This window comes from Anabrus simplex, chromosome 1, assembly GCF_040414725.1.
Source record: "Anabrus simplex isolate iqAnaSimp1 chromosome 1, ASM4041472v1, whole genome shotgun sequence".
Taxonomy (NCBI): domain Eukaryota; kingdom Metazoa; phylum Arthropoda; class Insecta; order Orthoptera; family Tettigoniidae; genus Anabrus; species Anabrus simplex.
Window position 1 is genome coordinate 799,854,946 of NC_090265.1, and position 24,223 is coordinate 799,879,168.

At 41.2% G+C, this 24,223-nt stretch overlaps 1 protein-coding gene across 1 annotated transcript in view; it reads right to left on the reverse strand.

Moving 5' to 3' along the window:
- Positions 1 to 21,629, reverse strand: part of LOC136857003 (hexamerin) — a 43,863-nt gene extending 22,234 nt beyond the window's left edge. Inside the window, exons 1-4 of the mRNA XM_067135338.2 lie at positions 21,545 to 21,629; positions 6,233 to 6,996; positions 2,178 to 2,336; positions 910 to 1,086 (exon numbers count right to left, since the gene is read on the reverse strand). Of these exons, the coding sequence (XP_066991439.1) occupies positions 910 to 1,086; positions 2,178 to 2,336; positions 6,233 to 6,996; positions 21,545 to 21,629 (1,185 nt within the window). The remainder of the gene's footprint in view (positions 1 to 909; positions 1,087 to 2,177; positions 2,337 to 6,232; positions 6,997 to 21,544) is intronic.
- Positions 21,630 to 24,223: the final 2,594 nt, after the last annotated feature.

Sequence of the window (24,223 nt, forward strand, 5' to 3'; positions counted from 1 at the left end):
TTGTTTAATTAGCCATCCGTGTTGCTATGCGACCAGCCAGATAAGTTAGTTGAAAAAAAAAAAAATGTAACAGTCGTAAATGTAAACATCAGTTGATCGATTTTGACATGAATATGTCTTATGGATGGGGGCCATCCGAAAATTTGTGTAACGCGGCAAAATGTGTGGCGGAAGTGACGTCACATTAGTCGTTACCGCAGGTCTTGTTCGCCAAAGATGCTTCGGCTGTGGATTTGTATAAGCAGAGTATGTTGAAATTGAAAGTGTACCGTCAGTGACGTCACATTAGTCGTTACCGCAGGTCTTGTTCGCCAAAGATGCTTCGGCTGTGGATTTGTATAAGCAGAGTATGTTGAAATTGAAAGTGTACCGTCAGTGACGTCACATTAGTCGTTACCGCAGGTCTTGTTCGCCAAAGATGCTTCGGCTGTGGATTTGTATAAGCAGAGTATGTTGAAATTGAAAGTGTACCGTCAGTGACGTCACATTAGTCGTTACCGCAGGTCTTGTTCGCCAAAGATGCTTCGGCTGTGGATTTGTATAAGCAGAGTATGTGAAATAGAAAGTGTACCGTCAGTGACGTCACATTAGTCATTACGGTAGGAATTGGCCACCAAAGATGAAAGATATACTCATGACCATTAAAAGGGGAAAGTTTTTTTTTAAATTTATCTGTTTATTGTATTGACTAAATCATTGCCTTCTACGATGCATTCGTCTGTGACTGTATATCTTATCGACTAAGTTAAATAAAATTGTAATGTACTGGCTAGCAAACGTATCTTCAATTTCACCGGAAGTCAGTCTTGGGTTGAGCAACGCTGTCACGAAAACCCAACGGGAGAGACTCTCACCTATATTTTATTTGAATCATTATAGACTATGTGGTATTAGCAAATAAATTCTCACCCCGTATGTGTGCATGGGATCCACGATGTGTCCGTACAGCGTGAGGAGCATGTTGAATAAAGACTTGAAGTAACGTCTGTTCATGGAGTCTCCATTGCCTTGGATCGCGTTTCCAAGGACATCCATAACATCCAAATTCTTCAGGAAAACTCTGTTGAGCTCCTCGTCATCCTTTAACTGAAACATTAAAATACAATAAAATTAACGGTTTAATATAAATAAATAAATAAATAAATAAATAAAAACTGCTTTCATACAGGCCGTGAAGACTCATGAGGGAGTGCAAGGTAAAGACTCCTATTTCTACTATTCGTAACCTCGGCACTGAATGGGATGAAGTGATAAACTATATTCCCCGTCGCATTTTCCCCAGGAATTAACCTGGTATTATTTTTGGTGTAGGTTGAGGAAACATCAGGACCATGTGCCACTCCAGAAAGGGAAATCTTGTTTCTTAAAATTTTCTGGTGGAAAATCGAACCCAAGACCTTCCGGGTGAACCGAGCATGCGTTTACCGCCTCGGCTAGGCAGCCGCTATAAATAAATAAATAAATAAATAAATCAATAAATAAATAAATAAATAAATAAATAAATAAATAAATAAATAAATAAATAAATAAATAAATAAAATTATTCACCTCCTTTCTTAAATAAGAAAGGTATTTGTTGAATTATAATTTATTTCAGTATGTGTTGATATACAAAATGTCCTGCAGTTTTTAATGTGTGCTGATTAAGATGTGTTGAATGCATAGCATATACTTGAGTATTGCTAATTCTTAAACTGCTGAGAACTGTTGCAATTCCGTGGTTCATCATGCGACAAATGGAAACGATGATAGAATTACAGTGTAACGATACCTGAAACACTGCTTATTACACTTTGTCATGTTTTTTCTTTCTTTCTGAACCTTTACCTATTGGTTTGGCTTTAACTTCGGATTATACAAGGGCATTTTCTTGTACCACCTTCTCCAGGTAGAGACTTTCGGCTGACACATTTGGTCTCGGGTACCCTGGGGATGATCTGAAATGCAATGGTAGGCCTACTCATACTCGTTATGCTAGAACAGCATTATATGACACATGCAAGAGAGTAATAATGAGGAAGCCATGTTCTGCATGTGCCTGAGAAAGCCAACATTCAGGATGACCCTTGGTGACCAGGAGTGCGTCTAGCTTCCGAGTCCATAGATAATGACTCTTTCTTGTATTAAACGTTTTTAAGTAAATTAATAATGCAACAAAAACACTAGAGATTACTTACTTCGAGGAAGGTACCACTGTCAAGGGCATCCAAAAGTCTATTCTCTATGTTCTTCACCATATCCACAGTCACTATGTCACAGTCTCGAACACGCATGCCTTCTGGGCGGGCTGGAACTTGTTCTCCGTTCTTGTAGTGGAGATGAGAATTGAAGCCGACCTGTGGAAGTGAAAATGATATGACAATACCAGAGGTTCTCAAACTATTATGGGATTATACCCCTCACTCATGGCTAAAAGTTCATGTATCTCCACGAAATAATCTCTAAATGATAGGTTTAAAAATATGAGGACCTGGTTAATTATTAAGTCATTTTAATCATCATATATATTATTTCAGTAGTATAGATCCTTTTTGCGGCTCTCACAAGTAACCGATCGTGACAAATGAGCATTCAAAAGAAAGAGACTATACATTAGCAGTGACAAATTGCACTCTCATCTCATAAATATCGATAATTTATTTAAAATATGAGTTTAAAAAATTGTACGAAGTGTGCGATTTGCAAATACTGTTGCTGTAGGAAAATATGCGCCATCATTGCTGTCCCATTCAGATTTTGGCCTCTGGAACGCCTGTTTTATGCCATTATAATATGCTGTAATTATCAGTTAAGACAAGAATGGTAGTAAAACCAAAAATTACTTCCCGTACATTCGTCAGTGTAATAATGCACTTGCATTTGCTTCCGTTCAAGTGAATACCATAAATGTAAAAAAAAAAAAAAAAAAAATCAAAGATTACGTTAAGCGATAAGTAAGACTGTCTAATATTGTACTGATTTGTGTATTCCGTAGTTCACTAGTAATTCACCAGAGGGCTACTCCACCACATACTTTATGAACATGCAAGATTTCTCGCACGGGTCCTCTAGTTTGTTATAAACCATTGTTTTAAATACACATCGTAAATAAGAGGAGATTGTGGAATTAAATACATTTTTGTAACACATCACAAGAAATTTAAGAATTCGTGTCTGTATCAAGTATAATACAATGACAATAAAGTAACACAGGATACCCCGCGTATGAAAATTCCACAAAACCCTGGATTTTAGCCTCGATATCAAATTAATAAATAAGGATGAAACCTATTCGATCTTAATTCTTGAATTCAGAGATTCCGAACCATCAAACTTTCAATGTGACGGGTGTGCTTGCATGGCGTAACACAGTTTTCTGACGTGTCGTAGTCCAGGTGGAACTTTCAAGCGAAGTGTGGCTCCATATATACATACTTAACTTCCTTCTTATTTATTTCCATATTTCAATTTTTCTTCATTTCTTCACGGAAGGCTGCTCGCGTACCCCAGTAAAAGTCTCAGGCGTACCCCTAGGGGAACGCGTATCACAATTTGAGAACCACTAGTCTATACTTTATTATTAGCAGGAAAAGCAATCATGAAGCTTAATACGTAAATAAGAATGTCTATATCAACTGAACTCCTTTTTACCGTTCACTTTAGGGCATTCAGATCCGCTGGTCCATAATAATTGTATACGGGATACTTTGTCCTCACGGGCCATTTATTTAAACAGTATGCAGAAGTGACGGTTGGTTGCTACCATGGTTAATTCCTTAATTGTGATAATAATAACTCTATGTCTTCTATTATGGACTATATTTCTTTTACAGTTACCTACATCTCATTTACGATATTAAGTATGCAGTAGCAGTGAAATTTTGAATTCTAATTAATTTACCTTCGCGGATAGATAAGCGTATTAATGCATGCTTATATCAACGATTCCCTATCCAGGAAAGTACTAACATACTTCAACTGTGAAGTGTGTGGAAGAAGCGATGCTGGAATAACAATGCAATGAAAATTTGAAAGTGTCCCGAAGTTCTTTTTTTTTCTTTGAACTTTTATCTACTAATTTATTTATCTTCCCTTTGGATTACACTTATGCACTCTCCTGCAACACCATCCACACGTAGCGATTTTCAACGGACACTTTTGAGCTCCAGTGCCCTAGGGAAAATATTCTGTTTTCTGACACCTTTACTTGTTTTGCCGGTGTGGGACTTTCATTTGACTAACAATTTCTCTTTCTCTCTTGCCGGACTGAGCTGGCAGGTTACAACCGGTGGTATTTAAAGGTGCTCAAATACGTCAGCCCCTTATTGGTAGATTTACCCTTGCGGGGCAAAATTTCGACGCCTCAGTATCTCCGAAAACCGTAAAAGTAGTTAGTGGCACGTAAAACCAATAAAACTATTATTATTAATATTATTTTCTCTTTTTCTCTCTTTGTTTTAGGGAATGAAGCAATTATGGTCCTTGAGAAAGGCATTATCTCTCCACGTGTCTAAGGAGAAAACTGAGGAAAAATAATGACAGATCTACAGTGTGTTTGCGTCGGCCAAGGTTGAACCTGGGATTTCAGGAACATGAGAGAGTGTCTTACATGTGATGTACAAGTCTCGCAGAGAATGGAAGTTTTAATATTGCAAGATTTATGTTGAACTCGTGTAACAATCGCGTGGAAGAGAATATTAAAAGGATAATAATTACTCGCAAACTAAACTTTACACCTGTAACAGCAGTGGTGGCCGCTTCTTATGCTAATGTGCTGTAACACGCTGGTATTTCTATCTTACAGAAAATTTTATTCTCTTCGTTCTATGACAAACATTTCTGAAGTACTAGCTTGGATTTGGCTCACAAGGAAGCAGCCGTATCACCATGTATGGAAATTCTGGAGAGAAACTAGCCCTTGACGTCATTCAGAAGTCCACTACGTATAAACAAATACTATAAACATGCTACGAGTGCATGCGTGACGATAAATCACAAGTTATGCTACCAAACTTGCAGCCAAGATGTAGGCGGTCGCCTTCTCCCCTGTTCAATAAATTTGACTTCCCATAGAAGCAGCAAATCTATTGGATTTATTATAAATTTGAGGAGTACGGTATTCAGGTAATTTTCCTGAGAAAGAGCTTAATTTCGCTACTCAACTTACAGCGTGCTTGAAATGTGCAGATTGATGACAGAGCTTCGGTTTTATATCAAACATCGGACTTCAGGAAGCAGTTGTACTACTACTTCAATTCATCCTGACCAGAAGTACTCGTATATAACACGTTTTCTCAAATGACCAGATTGTTAAGTATATTAGGCACGACACCCATTACAACTGCTGCACCGGCTTCTTTTTTCAATTTGCTTTACGTCGCACCGACACAGACAGATCTTATGGCGACGATGGGATAGGAAAAAGGCCTAGGACTGGGAAGAAATCGGCCGTGGCCTTAATTAAGGCACAGCTGGTGACTAGTGAGAAAATGGGAAACCACGGAAAACCACCTTGAGGGTTGCCGACAATGGGGTTCGAACCCACTATCTCCCTGACGCAAGCTCACAGCTGCGCCGCCCTAACCGCACGGCCAACTCGCTGAATCAATATATTCCTCTTCTATCAACATAATCAAGACATTTCTTCGAAACACCATGGCACACTAATGGTTTAGTGTCCTTGCTATGCTCTCAATTGAAAAGTATATTCTATGATTGCCAACATCGAGTTCAGCTCTAACCCCTTGTCGCAACAGCCCCAAAGGGCCACGGCCTACAAAGGGACCTCTGCTCAGCCCAAAGACCTGCAAATTATGAGGTGTCGTGTTGTCAGCACGACGAATCCTCTCGGCTGTTTTTCTTGGCTTACTAGACCGGGGCCACCATCTCATCGTCAGATAGCTCCTCAGTTGTAATCACGTAGAGTTGACCTCGAACCAGCCCTCAGGTCTAGGTAAAAATTCCTGACCTGGTCGGGAATCGAACCTGGGGTTTCGGGTAAGAGGCAAGCACGCTACCCCTACACCACGGGGCCGGCTGAATTCAAGTCCAATGTCATCGACAAATTCTGCAGCAGAAAACAGCGATGTATAGACTTCAATTTTCGTCGGTGAGTGAGTAGTCTGTTATAAATATTTTATTGAGGGTTTATTTATTATGTGTTTGATTTCTTACTTGAACATTGTAGTGGCACACATGCGAACTTTAACACAAGTGAGACAGATAGACCTAAAATAAAAATTGCGTGACTCACCTTAATTGGATGATCAATATTTGTGTCGAAGGTCTCCACACCAGGTAGTCCTCGGGATAGACGTTCTAACTGGTAGCGGGCTAGCATCTGCTGTCGCGTATAGAGGAACAGTTCTCCACGGCGTTGTACCTTCAATCCATATTTACGAGTCTTCATCCAGATAGGATATTCGTAGTTAAGATAAGTCAGGTAGGTGCTCAGACCGATATCATTAGTAAAATAGGTGAGGAGATCTTGATAGTTGTGAATGTGCGTGGTATAGTTGTAGGGAATGATAACGGGGCCCTCTTGATGTCTCATTTTTGCTTCGTAGGCCTTCTGGATGACTGTAGAGTCGACGAACAATTCCGGATACACCTCATAGGGGGGTGGAAGGATGATATCACGTGTGTCCTCGCGATGGATCACAGCTACAGACAGAGCATACACAAACATGCCCTCGTTAATACGATCGCGACCCCAGCAGGCTGTCCTGTAGAACGTATCGTAGTCCTTGGCCAGGTACAACATATCGAAGATTCGCTCTACCTGCCACATGTGCTTCTGGTATACGATTGAAAACACTTCTCCACGAGGCAGAAATCCCCCATGCTTGTAGACGTTGAGGAAGAGACGAACCTCGTTAACATCACGGTACTTATCAATGTTCGCTTCTATATCATAAGAGTTTCCAATGTCCACCTGTTCCTTGAACATGTTCTGTTGGTGTGGTCGGATGAAGAGTTGGATGATGTTCTTCTGCTTGGTCAGAAATTCCTTGTCAGCTGTGGAAGGAAACGAAAGTGCATTATTATCACATGTTATGTTACAGTTGTCAAATATTTTCCTTACAGCAGTCTATATATTTATTTACTAATTTAGTGCACCCTACCACACAATGGTCATCACCATGTTGTTGTTGTTGATTTCTGTTTCACATTTAAAGCAAAGTAAAGTCATCTCCGTACAGGCCATGAAGGCCCTTGGAGGGGTGAAAGGTAAAGGCTTCCACTATTCGTAACCTCAGCACGTGATGGGGTAAAGTGGTTAGCTCTACGCCCGGCCGCCTTTGCCCCCAGGAATTAACCTGGTACTAATTTTTGGTGCAGGTTGAGTGAACCTCAGGGCCATATGCACCTCCGGAAGTGGAAATCTCGTTCCTTAAATTTTACGACTTCCTGACGGGGATTCGAACCCACGTCCTTCCAGGCGAACCGAGCACGCCTTTACCGGCTCGACAAGGCAGCCCCTTGTTTCACATTTACACTCTCTAGCATTTTATTAAAACAAGTAGCGAACATTTAAGAATAACTTAAATATTATATTTAAGTGGTCCGCTTATTCAATACTCTTCGTTCTTGGTACCTACTCCCGATCACTTTCAGAATCTCAAATAGCTTGGTAAAATCAACATTATCGAATGTCTTTTTTAGATCTACGAACGCCATGTACGTGGGCTTGTCCATCTTAATTCCATCCTCTAAGATCCAGACGTAAAGTCAGGATTGCTTCACGTGTTCCAACATTTATTCTGAAGCCAAATTGATCTTCTCCCAACTCAGTTTCAACTTGTCTTTCCATTCTTCTGTAAATAATACGTGTTAAAATTTTGCAGGCGTGAGATACTAAACTAATAGTGGGGTAGTTTTCACACTTGTCAGTACCGGCTTTTTTGGGAATAGGTATAAGAAAATTCTGCCGAAAATCTGATGGCACTTCTCCCGTCTCGTACATCTTACACAATAGATGGAATAATCTCGTCATGCTGGTTTCTCCTAAAGCAGTCAGTAATTCGGAGGGAATGTCATCAATTCGAGATGCCTTGTTTCTATTTAGGTCTCTCAGAGCTCTGTCAAATGATGTCCTCAACATTAGGTCTCCCATTTCATTGTTATCAAGACGTATCCCTGTGTTCATGAAGAAATTAGTTCCTAACTACGAAACTGCTAAAGGGGTTGGAAGCCTCCGCGCATATACTGTGCATACAGTCTTAGAACACTACACATTATTTATCAGTCACCACTGTTCTGCATTTAGGGCAGTTGCCCAGGTGGCAGATTCCCTATCTGTTGTTTATCTAGCCTTTTCTTAAATAATTACAAAGAATTTAGAAATTTATTTAACACCAGCCTTGGTAAATTATTGCACTCTAACTCCTCTTCCTTTAAACGAATATTTGCCCCAATTTGTCCTCTTGAATTCCAACTTTATCCTCATATTGTGATTTTTCCTACTTTCGAAAGCACCACTCAAACTATTCGTCTACTAATGTCATTCTACGCCATCTCTGCACTGACAGCTCGGAACATACCACTTAGTTGAGCAGCTCGTATTCTTTTCCCCAGGTCTTCCCAGCCCAAACTTTGCACATTTTCTTAACGCTACCGTTTTTTTTCTTTTTTTTTTCTTTCGAAAATCACTCAGAACAAATCGAGCTGCTTTTCTTTGGATTTTTTCCAGTTCTCAAATCAAGTAATGTGACGAGACTCCCATACACTGGAACCATACTCTAGTTGAGGTCTTATCAGAGACTTTTATATTCTCTCCTTTACATCCTTACTATTCTTCGCGAATGGCTGTGACTGATCATTTTGTGTGCGTCGTTGGTCTTTCCCTGAAATTAATAAGATCTAATGTTAAATCGTTTATTTTTGTTAGGTTTATTTTCTCAAAGTAATCGTTTAAAGCACAGTTCACTGCAAAATAACGTTGCGAACGTTTTTCTTTACCAAAAGTCACTTGTTTAGGGTGTGTTTGCATTGAGTCTTAAGCTCTTCGATATGCTGTACCAGTAGCATTGTAGTGATGAATAATATTAGTGTATGTCGTTCATTGAATGGAAGTAGTCATTTTAGTAAAATATTAGACACTGCAAATGGGAAACAGAAAACAACACGCTGATGATCACTATAAGGTGTTATAGTGCAGAGAGCATGGGCCTCAGGGGATTCTTTTTTACAGTTGGCTTACCTCGCTCCGACACAGATAGGTCTAATGGCAACGATGTGGTAGGAAAGGTCAAAGAGTTGGAAGGAAGCAGCCGTGGCCTTAATATTTAGGTACGTTATTGGTGAGAAAATGGGAAACCACGGAAAACCATCTTCAGGGCTGCCGACAGTGAGGTTCGAACCCACTATTTCCCGAATCCAAGCTCACAGCAGCGCGCCCCTAACCGCACGGCCAACTCGCTGGGTAGTGGATTCCTTAGCTTGGCAGTACATCAACTAACACTGCTCTCCTAAACACTGATTAAATCAAATTTTCGTGTGGGAAGTCGAACTTGAAACTGAGGGGAGCACGTAACTAATTACGTTACGCAGCTATCTCATTCTCAGCGATTTGGAGATTAGGATAATGTTAATAATTGCAGTTATCTATTATGTCTAACATTACTTCGTTTTAAGCCACCTATTCTAAAAAGTCGCACTAAATATACTGATGCGACAGAAGGCGTTCTTAAATTAACAATCGGTTTCGGATCTTGCAAACTTCAGTGATTAACCAAGTACGCTACAAATCAGTCTGAGTGCTATACTGCTGCTTATAGTTATTTCATTCTCCCTCTTTGGGAGCAGGCCACCGGTCCAACTAGGGACTCTGGCCGGTGATTTCGGTAGTTTTTGTGTGTTCTACTTGTTTATTGTGTGTGCTATGGCACACGTATTTTTACGTCGTTGGTGTGATATGGGTACTGGCGTGTGGATTGTCACAACAAGGCGTCCCCCTGCGTGAGTCCCTCACCCCCCTCCCCAGCTTTTACCCTGCTTCCCCGTTTATTGAACCTTTTTGAATTACAATTTTTACAATATGTACATTATATGATGTATTCACTTCATCTTATTTTAGAGTTTTTGCTCATTGTGAATTAATCATTATTCGTATTATAAATTCACATAATTATTTTCACACTTTCACATAATTAATTTCACATTTGACTTCATTTCATTGCACTTTCCACTGTGGGTCCTCTCTTGATGTCATTTTTCCATTTTTCCATCTTTGTTTTGTGTTTTTGTTACATTTTGAAGGGGTGTAATGTGTTGCATCGTGTGTGACGTATATATTCCAATCAGATTCATTGTAATAATATCATTTCAGTTTTTGAGTTCTTTTGCTTGCTGCTTTGCTATGTTACAATTATTATAGTTGTGTTTTGTGTTGTTAGATATTATATTCGTGTACCGTAGTGTGGTGTTTGTGTGTTTGTGTGACGTACATATTCCAATCAGATTCATTGTAATAATATCATTTCATTTTCAGTTTTTGAGTTCTTTTGCTTGCTGTTTTGCTATTTTACAATTATTATAGTTGTGTTTCGTGTTGTTGTTACATTTTATACTCATGTAGTGTGTTGTTTGCGTGTTTGTGTATAGGGATATGATTTTAAACAGTATTGTGTATTGTGTGTCTGAGTGTTTAGATTAATTGATTAGTTGATGGCGGTGGTGTCGCCTTCAAGTCAGTACTCTGTGTTGCCAATGGTAGAATTATTTGTGAGGTCTTTGACCTACTTTTGCGCCGTCTGAAGTGGTTTATTGTAATTTTTAATCGTAGGTTATTTTCGGACAGTGGCTCGGGTTGGGAATAGGTAGGTGGTAGCGGGTGTTGGCTGTTGGTTTAGGATGGACTGAGCTAGCGGGGATAGGTTGATGGCTTCTATAGGTTGTGGGAGGTTGCGGGAATTAGCAGTTTTAAGGTATTGCAATCTAAGAGAATGGAGGTAGGGGCGGATGGTAGGGAATGTGTATAAATCATTAATTATCTCTATTCTAGTTTTAGGTCCGAGGCTGTACGCAAATCGAATGGCGTGTCGGTCTAATTTTAGAATGTCTAAGTAGTGGATGGGATGGGCTGAGATCCAGGTTAGGGAGGCATAGGTAATAATAGGTCGAACAAAGACTTTATATGCGTTTATTATTTGAGTGACTTTTAGTCCCAGGTTTGACCTTTTAACCAGCGAAAGAGGTTAAACCTGCTGTATGCCTTTTTATAAATATTGTTAAAGTGTACAGTCCATTTTCGATTGTTCTGAAACGTGATACATAGGTATTTAAGGGTTGAGGTTTCTGTAAGCGGTTGATTATTGAGTGTGAGGTGGATTTTGTTCGTGGGTCAGTATCTACGGTTGTCGTTTCTAAAAACTATAAATTGAGTTTTGTTTACGTTAATTTTGATTTGCCAAAGATTTAACCATTGTTCGAGTTGGTGGAGGTAGGGTTGTATGCGTGATTGGAGGGAGCGGTTGTTAGTTCCAAGGGCGAGGATTGCCGTATCATCTGCAAATTGATATAGTTTGAGTGGGGATGAGGTTTGGGGGTTATGTATACAATATAGGACGTATAATAGGGGGCTCGGAGGGCTGCCTTGTGGTACTCCAGCTAATAAGGGGAATTTATATGATAGGGTGTTGTGGATGGTTATTTGAGCACCATGTCGGTTGAGAACGTTAGCTAGGAAACGGATGATCGTGATAAGTAGTGGTAGATGTCGCAGTTTAAAAATGAGACCTGAGATCCATACTTTGTCAAATGCTTTCTCTACGTCTAAACTGATTAAAGCGGCTCGTTCCTTAGGTGGTATAAATTATATGCTGTGAGGGGTACTGAGATATGGAAGAGGTGATCTTGTGTAGAGTGGTGTGGGCGGAAACATCTCTCCTATTATGTTCGATATTATTTTCAGAATATAGCCTACATTTAAAATTATTCAGGTTGTTAGGCAACGCCTCTGGAATTATTTTTGGTATCATAACATCCATATTTGAGCCATATAACTTATTGTTCAATGTTCAATAATCTGGTAAGGAAAATAATGGAAATTGACAGCCTGTTTCCAGTCATTCGACCGGGTTAGGAATGGAATGAATGAAGCCCCATCTAGCGGCGAGGATAGCAATTGTGCCGCCTATGATTAATGACTGCCAGATGAAATGAAATTATATTGAACAGTATTGCTAAAATGAAAGATAACAGGGAAAACCGGAATACCCAAAAAAGTAACTGCCCAGCCTCCGCTTTGTCCAGCAAAAGTCTCCTATGGAGTGACAGGGATTTGAACCACGGAACCCAGCGGTGAGAGGCCGGTGCGCTGCCACCTGAGCCCCGAAGGCTCTCTTTTCGTAAGGAAATGGCTCTAAATAACTTTCGCGGGGTTCCTATAAGCGTTTTGCATGGTTTTCCACTTCAGTTCAAGACATACCGGGATGGTTCCCAACGTCTAGGCTACTGCTACTTCCCGCCCAGTCCTACTGTAGCCCGAATATTTTGTAGTGAACGCACACCAGAATAGACGCTATCAAGTATCAAGTAAACGCGATTTCTGACTACAGTGTCTCAAGCCTGTTACTTGAAGTGGTAACAGTAATACCAATGTTGGCTTTAATAACCGTCAAATATCCTCAGAATAGCGGAATATAATTGTCATTCCTAATATGTGCGTCCTAGTGGTATCTGAAGCTGGGTGTTGCATCAAAATTCTCAATGTTACATTTTTTATATGGCAAGCTTACAGAAACAACAAGAAACTCTATTGTTAAGTAGTTAAATCTATCTATCTATCTATCTATCTATCTATCTATCTATCTATCTATCTATCTATCTATCTATCTATCTATCTATCTATCTATATACAATAACAGTTTTGTCCGACTCTTTGGCTGAATGGTCAGCGTAGTGGCCTTCGGTTCAGAGGGTCCCGGGTTCGATTCCCGGCTGGGGATTTTAATCGCTTTGATTGATTCTTCTGGCTCGGGGACAGGGTGTATGTGTCCGTCCCAACACACTCTTCGTCATATTCACACAACATACCACACTATCTACCAACACCCAATAGTGGTTACATCCCTCCATATAGAATTGGCGTCAAGAAGGGCATCCGGCCATAAAACAGGACTAAATCCACATGTGCGACGGAGTTCGCACCCGCGACCCCACAGGTGTGAGAAAAAGTAGTAGAAAAATAATAATAAGGGTAGTTTTGTCTATATAGAGCTCATAATTGAAAAAGAATGATATTTCTGTAAATGTAACAAGGAAATGCACTTTTCAATTTTTCCATCTTCTCTGTCTGTCTGTCTGTCTGTATGTATGTATGTATGTAGGCCTATGTATGTATGTATGTATGTACACGCATCACGAGTTAATGGCTGAAGATAATGTAATGAAAATCGGTACGTAACGTCGAAAAATGAGGCACTAAAATCTAGGCTATAAATTATTTTACGTATTCACGTTGAGTAAAATTATGGTTTAGGGAATGCCTAAAATTCAATTCACCAAAATCTATGTTATTCATGGAGCTATCGATCAATAATACATAATTAAAGTTACATAGAATTAAATTTTGCATAATTTACGCCTTATACATTTTTACCATATGCCGGCTATGATAACTGATATTCAAGAATTTCGACATTTGTTGCTAAGTCCACGAGAAAATGGGCGAACAGAACTCAATAAGAAATAGTGTGTGTAGTCGGCGAATAAAGCACTACAGTCTAGGCTACAAATAACGCTGGATGAAATGGTAGTTTAGGGGAAGGCGCCAAAAATTTAATTTTTAAATACCTACGTTTTTATGCAGTTAAATACAATCTTATTCACAACGTGTGTATGACTTTATCTAGAATTCTGTATACAGTGTACAATGTAGAATTCCGTAACGAAGCACGGGTACACCAGCTAGTACATACTAAAATCGGGCGAGATGGCCATGCGGTTAGGGGTGCGCAGCTGTGAGCTTGTATCCGGGATGTAGTGGGTTCAAACCCCACTGTCGACATCCCTGAAGATGGTTTTCCGTGGTTTCCTATTTTCACACAGGCAAATTCTGGGGCTATACCTTAATCAAGGCCACGGTAACTTCTTGCCCACTCCTAGACCTTTCCTATCCATCTATGTCGGTGCGACGTAGATCAAATTGTAATTGTTTATACTAAAACTGAAATAGATCCGGCAATTAAAACACAGGGCTCGCCTGTGTGGTGTAGTGGTTAGTGTGATTAGTTGCCACCCCCGTGGGTCCGGGTTCGATTCCCGGCTCTGCCACGAAATTTGAAAAGTGGTACGAGGGCTGGAACGGGGTCCACTCAGCCTTGGGAGGTCAATTGAATAAAGGTGAGTTCTATTCCCACCTCAGCCATCCTCGAAGTTATTTTCCGTGGTTTCCCACTTCTCCTCCAGACGAATGCCGGGATGGTACCTAAATTAAGGCCACGACCGCTTCCTCCCCTCTTCCTTGCCTGTCCCTTCCAATCTTCCCATCCCTCCACAAAGCCCCTGTTCAGCATACTAGATGAGGCCGCCTGGGCGAGGTACTGGTCCTCCTCCCCAGTTGTATCCAAACCCAAACTCTCCAGGACACTGCCCTTGAGGTGATATAGGTGGGATTCCTTACTGAATCCCAGGGAAAAATCGACCCTGGAGGGTAAACCGATTAAGAAAGAAAGAAGAATTAAAACACAGAAAATAAGAGGCTAATTATACAGCACTTGAATTGAAAATTTGTCCTCCTGTTTTTAAATGATGCAAAATGTTGGTTATATTGAGGGTGGTTTGGTATGGCGTACCCTAGTAGCGTGGAGAAGAAATTACCGTCGCGAGAGGAGAGAAAGCAGCAATGAAGTCATACTACTTATTTGTACAATATAACGGGGAAATCTAGAATTACTGTTTCTCTATAGGGGGCTAGCTGGTCTCGTGCGACACCCAAGGACCGACACTGGCGAGCGTACTACCTGATGCTTCGTCGCGCCGCGCTGCCCGCTTGGGAGTTGCCGTAGGAAAGCGAACCCCCTGAGTTTGATCCGAAGCCGGCAGGGTGAAAGTTAGAAGAAAAGACGACGAATGAAGTGTAAAATTACTGGGAGTTGTGCAACACTCCATTAATACGACGCACTGCCCCTGATATAAATAATCATCATCGAAAATTCTCGATTAATTTGTGCCGACGATTCGATTTCACGCCATTTTGGCTGCCTGCAGGTCAATTTTGAAGTTCCATTTTACTGTACCAGATGGGAGAAAAACTGGAACTCTATTGCTCGACCGTTTGCTGAGATTTGATTTTGTTTGGTAAGCACCAAATATGTTAAGCCGATATTCTAGGACATCAACTAAGCCGACATCATAGGACATCATCTGCTGAATGAACTTTATTCCAGGGATGTAGCAGCCGCGTGGATCAGTCGCTGGCTTCCCACCAAGGCAACCGGGATTCGTATCCCGGCCGAAAAATGTGACAGTTTTGAAATAAAAATGGCTGCATCGATATGGTTGAGACTCCCCGCAAAACTGGAGTCACGTGGAACTACAAGCTTGCTTGATTGTTTTAAACTTTCTTCGTTTATTAAAGACCTGTGCCAGGTTTCAACTCACGATTTTGGATTGGTAATGATAATCCGCTGCCTGTTTCCTGTCATTTGACGGGGTCAGGAGTGGAATGAATGAAGCCTTCATCTGGTGGCGGAGATAGGAATTGTGTCGGCAGCCGAAGCCTGTCGCATTCCAATGATATTGGAGAGTGTTGCTGGAATGAAAGACGACAGGGAAAACCGGAGTACCCGGAGGAAAACCTGTCTCGCCTCCATTTTGTCCAGCACAAATCTCACATGGACTGACCGGGATATGAACCACGGAACCCAGCGGTGAGAGGCTGGCGTGCTTCCGCCTGAGCCACGGACGCTCCTGGATTGATATTACTACTACTACTACTACTACTACTACTAATAACAACACTGGACGAGTTGGCCGTGTGGTTACGGGCGCGCAGCTGTGAGCTCACATCCGGGAGATAGTGGGTTTGAATCCCACCGTCGGCAGCCATGAAGGCGGTTTGCCGTGGTTTCCCATTTTCACACCAGGCAAATGCTGGAGCTCTACCTTAATTAAGGCTACGGCCACTTCCTTCCCATTCCTAGACCTTTCCTATCTCATTGTCGCCATAAGACCTATCTGTGTCAGTGTGACGTAAAGCAAATAGGAAAATACCGCTACTACTACTAATAATATGGTCTCAGGTACCGTATACACACATTTCAATTTGACACCATCTGGCTGTCTGCTCGTCAATTTTGACTTTCCGTTTTACTCCAGGGCTACTAGATGGCAGACCGAGTAAACCGAAACTCTCTTGGGCGTTTACGGCTGACTTTTTAATGAATTTTGTCGAGTAAACTTCAAATGTGTCACGAGGGATCTTTTACATGCCGACACCATACGACATACGACAGGAGTGCCGCATCGTCTTTTTCCGTCCTTAAAAATCCAACTACCTCTGCTGGGTTTGAACCCGCTATCTCGGGATCCGGAGGCTGACACTCTACCACTGATCCACAGAGGCAGCTTTCATTTTCATAAGAATAAGGTTTATTATCAATAAAAAGCTACTGCATCAACTTCAAATTATCATTTACTATTTATAGATTATTGTGCACCGGGTGAATTGGCCGTGCGGTTAGAGGCGGGCAGCTGTGAGCTTGCATCCGGGAGATAGTGGGTTTGAGCTCCACTGTCGGCAGCCCTGAATATGGTTTTCCGTGGTTTCCCATTTTCACACCAGGCTCTAACTTAACTAAGGCCACGGCCGCTTTCTTCCCACTCCTAGGCCTTTCCTATCCAATCGTCGCCATAAGACCTATCTGTGTAGGTGCAACGTAAAGCAAAATTACACACACACACACACACACACACACACAGACATATATATATATAGTGCACTAATCTGATGGAAAATAATAGTTGCACCGTTAATAAAATTTGAATAAAAATGAACCATTTAAAAATTGTTTGTGAACTTTTGGAAAATAACAATAACAATAATAATAATAGTTTACAAATAAGGAAAATGAGTTCTTAGTATCGGTATGTACGGCAGTAAAGTAGATTTCTGAAATTGTAGACATAGGGAAAGAAAAGAGACAGGAACGAAGTGTACTCTAGCACTCGAACTGTAATCCCTGGGAGAGAACTATGGATGAAAATGCTAACTAGAACGAGGTACATGAAGGAGACCAGAGTGAACAGGTAAGGGGATTGTGGTCTCCAGTTCCTCTTATCGATTATGAATTCATGGAGGAGGTTTAGAAACTTATCGCTGGTTAAGACCTCGTCATGTGTTTACCGGTGTGCCGGAGTTCATTCGTTGTAGCCATCTGATTTTGATCATTGCGGTTAGTGTACTTTAACTTCAGTTTGTATAGGGTCTCTATAAATTTGTTTCCGGTATTGAGTCCTAACAAATAAAAATAAGCACCATCCCAAAATGACCGTAGAAGAGATCAGACTAAGAATAACCACTGATCGTAATGGTAATTATTGTTTTAAAGCGATACGAACTTAAGTTTGTGTGAAATATATCTGAATTCACTGTATTCCACGGATTCATACTAAGGCTGAAGCATTGTTTTATTTTTCTGGAAATCCATAGACAAGGATATAAACTTCTTCTTTTGCTACCGATTTTCCCCGTACCTGTGGGGTCGCGGGTGCGCATTGCGTCGCAAATGGGGATTTGACCCTGTTTTACGGCCGGATGGCCTTCCTGACGCCAACGCTATATGAAGGGATGTAAGCACTATTGCTTGTTTCTGTGGTGGTTGGCAGTGTGGTGTGTTGTCTGAATATGATGAGGAGAGTATAAACAAGGATATAAACATTTTTTAAAAACTTACACACCTTTTTCCACGGCCATTTCTCACAACTTTCATTTTCATAAGGTTTATCATCTCGAACAACTACTGCATCAGCTTCAATTTTTCAGATAATATTTACAGGTGCATTTATCTGATAGACAATAATAGTTGTAATCGAAACCGACTTTCAACCTATTAGGTCGTGTTACGTACATTTAGTACGTGTTGAAGAGATGTTAAGTCATCATCATCATCATCTGTTTACCCTCCAGGTTCGGCTTTTCCCTCGGACTGAGCGAGGGATCCCACCTCTACCGCCTCAAGGGCAGTGTCCTGGAGCTTCAGACTCTTGGTCGGGGGATACAACTGGGGAGTATGACCAGTACCTCGCCCAGGCGGCCTCACCCGCTATAGTGAACAGGGGCCTAGTAGGGGGATGGGAAGATTGGAAGGGATAGGCAAGGATGAGGGAAGGAAGCGGCCGTGGCCTTAAGATAGGTACCATCCCGGCATTTGCCTGGAGGTGAAGTGGGAAACCACGGAAAACCACTTCGAGGATGGCTGAGGTGGGAATCGAACCCGCCTCTACTCAGTTGACCTCCCGAGGCTGAGTGGACCCCGTTCCAGCCCTCGTACCACTTTTCAAATTTCGTGGCAGAGCCGGGAATCGAACCCGGACCTCCGGGGGTGGCAGCTAATCACGCTAACCACTACACCACAGAGGCGGCGAGATGTTAAGTACAGAACAAAAGTGGCCAACCGGACACCAGTGGGATCCGAACCCACAACCTCCTGATTTCGTGTCGGTTACTCTACCACTTGAGCTATGGTGGCCTAAGCCCTCTTTTATTTTCTTTGGGAAAGGATCTAAGCTACAGGTCTGGCACTACTACCATCACACTGTAGAGTGCGTTTAATTCACCCGCTGAGGGCCAAGTCAGCGAATTTTCACGACCGCATTGGAATCGAAACCGACTTTCAACATATTAGGTCGTGTTACGTACATTTCGTACGTGTTGAAGAGATGTTAAGTACAGAACAAAAATGGCCAACCGGACACCAGTGGGATCCGAACCCACAACCTCCTGATTTCGTGTCGGTTACTCTACCACTTGAGCTATGGTGGCCTAAGCCCTCTTTTATTTTCTTTTGGAAAGGATCTAAGCTACAGGTCTGGCACTACTACCATCACACTGTAGAGTGCGTTTAATTCACCCGCTGAGGGCCAAGTCAGCGAATTTTCACGACCGCATTGGAATCGAAACCGATTTTCAACCTATTTGGTCGTGTTACGTACATTTCGTACGTGTTGAAGAGATGTTGAGTACAGAACGAAAATGGCCAACCAGACATGCTTCTCGTAGTGTGCCTCTTCATTGACACCTAGGCTATCTATGACAGCCATTGGCGGAGCTGTGGAGGATCAAACCAGCCTTCGGGCTGAATATCCAACATACATCGCAGATATGCCCGTGGTGCAGGGGTAGTGGTGTGTCTGCCTCTTACCCGGACGCCCTGGGTTCGATTCTATGTCCGGTCATGGATCATTACCCGGATCTGAGGGCAGGTTCGAGGTCCTGTCAGATCAATCAATCAATCAATCAATCAATCAATCAATCAATCAATCAATCAATCAATCAATCAATCAATCAATCAATCAATCAATCAATCAATCAATCAATCAATCAATCAATCAATCAATCAATCAATCAATCAATCAATCAATCAATCAATCAATCAATGATCTGTATTTAGAGCTAACGCTTGCGGTCTTAGTAGGTCAAAGGCTCTTCAGGGGAGGTAGCGCAAGGGGATTTATTTTATCTTCCATCGGTAGTAGGGGTTAGTAATTAATTTGGTTGGGATTCAGGCTTGGACCTCTGGACGCAGGAGTTCCCAACTGTGACATTTATATAGCTGAATTATGTTGGCGAGTATCGTAAGTTCATACATACTGTTGTCCGGCTCCATGGCTAAATGGTTAGCGTGCTGGCCTTTGGTCCGACGGGTCCCGGGTTTGATCGGAGATTTAAACCTTAAATGGTTAATTCCCTTGTCTCAGAGACTGGGTATTTGTGCTGTCCCCAACATCCCTGCAACTCACACACCACACACAACACTATCCTCCACCATAATAACACGCAATTACCTACACATGGCTGATGTCGCCCACCCTCTTCGGAGGGTCTGTCTTACAAGGGCTGCACCCGGCTGGAAATACAGTAGCCATACGAAATTAAGAAAAACATATACATATTGCTTACGATGATTGTTCGTTATCCAGTGACTTCAGCTTGCACGTAGCTGATATGCCAGAAATGCACTCAAGAAAGTTTGTGTGTATAAGTGACAGAACGATAGCAATACAACATATGCCGTTCTCAGAGAATAGCTTAACGGAGGACTTAACTGTTCCCAGACAGTATTTTCGAAAAGAGAACTTTAGTCTAACCTTAATAAAAATGAAACAGAATGTTTTCATCTCAGTAACTAGTTCACCAAATGTGAAGTGAATATTCAGTTTACTGAGGGAGTTGTTTGCGCGGTTAGGGACGCGCAGCTTTGAGTTTGCATTCTGGAGATAGTGGGTTCGAACCCCACTGTCAGCAGCCCTGAAGATGGTTTTCCCATTTCACACCAGGCAAATGCTGGGGCTGTACCTTAATTAAAGCAACGGCCGCTTTCTTCCCACTCCTAGGCCTCTTCTATCCCATCGTCACCATAAGACCTATCTGTGTCGGTGCGACGTAAAGCAAATAGTAAAAAACAATAATAACAATAAAAATATAATAATAATAATAACATTAACTACTTTTACGGTTTTCGAAGTCGCCGAGGTGCCCAAATTTAGTCCAGCAGGAGTTATTTTACGTGCTAATAAATCTACCGACACGAGGCTGACGTATTTGAGCACCTTCGAATACAACCGGACTGAGCCAGGATTGAATCTGCCAAGTTGGAATCAGAAGGCCAGTGCTTCAGCCGTCTGCCCAGCAAGAAGATTATTATTAATATCATCATTATTATAATGATTATTATTATTTCTTGTTTTCAGTGTAGCTGTTGACCTTGTTAGGTGTTCTTGTTAAATGTGAACAAAGATACTCTGAATAATAATAATAATAATAATAATAATAATAATAATAATAATAATAATAATAATAATAATAATAATAATAATAATAATAATAATAATAATAATAATAATAATAATAATGGCATATGGCCTCCGGAGAGGTCTAGTGCAGGACATTTCCTATTGTACGGTCTATAGGCGACCTTCATGTCTGCGAGGATGGGTCCATAGGTAAGATTATTTATAATGATGAAGACACACACACACACACACACACACACACACACACACACACACACACACAGCTCCAGTGAACTTTGAATAGAACCGGAAGCTTTATACGATTCAGAAACCGTATCCTTCGAAAATCCCTCTAAAATTATAGATTTTGAAAAGCAAGAAAGGAAAATTCCCCGGAAAATTTATGGTCCCACGAGATAAAATGAGATGAGAGCAGCGGACCTCTACTAATTAACTGACAGGTTCACTGATTCCGTACGCAAGAGGCGCCTGAAATTCTATGGCCATATCTATAGAATGAACAGTGACGGACTCACCAAAAGTTTAAAGTAATCGACTCAAAGAAGGTCAAGGCTTATGCAGTAATTGCTTTGAAAATAATACTTACCTACTCGTCGCTCCCTGGGAGGGATGGTGGAGCCGCTTGCAAGGCCCACCACCAGAACGAGCACCGCTATACTTGCCGTCTTCATGGTTGTGAATGCGGTCCTGGAGCTTCGCCGCAGCTTATATGCAATAGTGGGGTGCGGGTGGTCTCTCCTCATTGGACCAACGTTATCTCAAATTTGGGAGGGCCAGAATAGGAGTGGGGGCGGTCGAGCATGTAAACGTTGTGGTGGAATATTTTGTCACAATCACAGGTAAATTACGTAATTTCATGTCTTTCTTACAGCGAAATGTTGATTTATAACTTAACATGTTGATCTAGATCAGTAAACGTATCGCAAACCTCACCTGAATTTCTCCCTGTCGATTTAAAATTCAAAATAGTTCCCTTGAAAAGTCGGAATTCGTTGTTCTCGGGGTTTGAAGGTTGATCCAAGTTGCGATAATAATAATAATAATAATAATAATAATAATAATAATAATAATAATAATAATAATAATAATAATAATAATAATAATAATAAAGAAATAAACAAAAACAATTTGCTTTACGTCGCACCGACACAGATAGGTCTTATTGCGGCAATAGGACAGAAAAGGCCTCGGAGTGGGAAGGAAGCGGCTGTGGCTTTAATTAAGGTACAGCCTCAGCATTTTTCTGGCGTGAAAATGGGAAACCACAGAAATACGTTTACAGGACTGCCAATAGTGAGGTTCGAACCCCCTATCTCCCGGATGCAAGCCCACAGCTGCGCGTCCCTAACCGCACGGCCAACTCTCCCGTAATAATAATAATAATAATAATAATAATAATAATAATAATAATAATACCTTGGAGAATTTATACTACCATCGGGAGTAGACAGTAGGGCCAACGTAGAAAGGGTCACCGAACTCCATAAGGCGTACCGACTAACGTGAAATTACTACAACGAGTCATCTCGCGTAATCCAAAATTACGACACTACAAGACAGTTGTTTTTCCGGAAACTTTATATGCCTCAGAGACGATATCGCATGGAGGTCAGTCTAAAATGATAGAAATTGAAAAGCAAAAAAGGAAAATTCTCCGGAAAATGTATGGTCCCCCGAGAGAAAATGAAATGTGGATTAAGAGGAGAACAACTGACTTCTACTTATTAACTGACAGGTTCACTGATGCCGAACACTAGAGACGCCTGAAATTCTATAGCCATATCTATAGAATGGTCAGCGACAGACTCACCAAAAATTATTTTAAGTAATCGACTCACAGAAGGTCAAAATAAACTGGCTAGAAGAAACTCAGTCGGACCTCCAAGAAAATCAATATCACGGGCGACATCACAGAAGATCGTGGAGCCTTAGTACGATAGTAAAAGCAAAGCCATGTCTGTACAGGCCATGAAGCCCCTTGGAGGGGTAAAAGGTAAAGGCTTCCACTCTCCGTAACCTCGGCACTTGATGGGGTAGAGAGGTTAGCTCTACGCCCGGCCGCCTTTGCCCCCAGGAATTAATCTGGTACTCATTTTTGGTGTAGGCTGAGTGAACTTCAGGGCCATGTGCACTTCCGGAAGTGGAAATCTCGTTTCCTAAATTGTTTAACTTCCTGACAGGGACTCGAATCCACGTCCTTCCGGGTGAACCGAGCACGCCTTTACCGCCTCGGCCTGGCAGCCCCTTAGTACAATAGTAGCGAGGTACAAATTTGTGGAGAAACCTAAAAAGAAAACTGGTAGGAAGTGGTCCACAGAACGCAAGATGCAAACACAGTGCCTTCATGAAGAGATTTTGGGAGGATAAGAAGGTGAAATCCATCAGGCCAACGAACAAGTTCAAGTGCGCTTTTGGAATGAGCATAACGAAGAAATAATAATAATAATAATAATAATAATAATAATAATAATAATAATAATAATAATAATAATAATAATAATAATAATAATAATAATAATAATAATTCAATAAAAGGAATATTCCGGCTAATAGATTTGTTTCGTAGATCATAGATATACCCAAACAATTACAGTGGGTCTTGTCTATTAAGGGGCTGCTAAATGAATATGTGATACAGTATGAGGACTAGATATCAAAACTCTCATTTAAAAAATCGTACTGGATAGTTAAAACATTTGTTGTATTAGTATCGGATTAGGTGACATAAGACGTATTGAAACTCTGCCTTCAAGTAAACAAGTGTCTTCATCCCGAGGTGATGCAGCTCTTTCGAAACACACCCCCAATGGAAGTGAGCTGCGAGTACCATTTTAACCACATACCATTCCACCATTCTACCTCCTACCATTTTTAAATCTCTGAAAGAATCGGGAATCGAACCCGGGACACCGAAGACGGCAGCTAATAACCTTTATGCTATGGAGGTGGACTGCCTTCCAGTGGTACTTATTGACCATGTATCCATACATTTTTCGGTTGTGTTATTCTGTTGCTTTAAAAGATGTATTCGCACAGCTAAGCGCCTAAAATGTTGGCAACCTTCACAGCTCTTTAGAAATGCGGATTTGTATAACTCCCGCAGACTAGTGCAGAGGACTGTTATCTTGCAAAATTATTCCGTCAATGTCTCATTTGAAATATTTCTTTCCTTCTTCTTGTCAATCTCTACGTGTGAGCCATCAGACACGACAGTAAATCTGATTGTGGAAGAATGTAATCTGGATTTTTTCTTGAGAATTACATT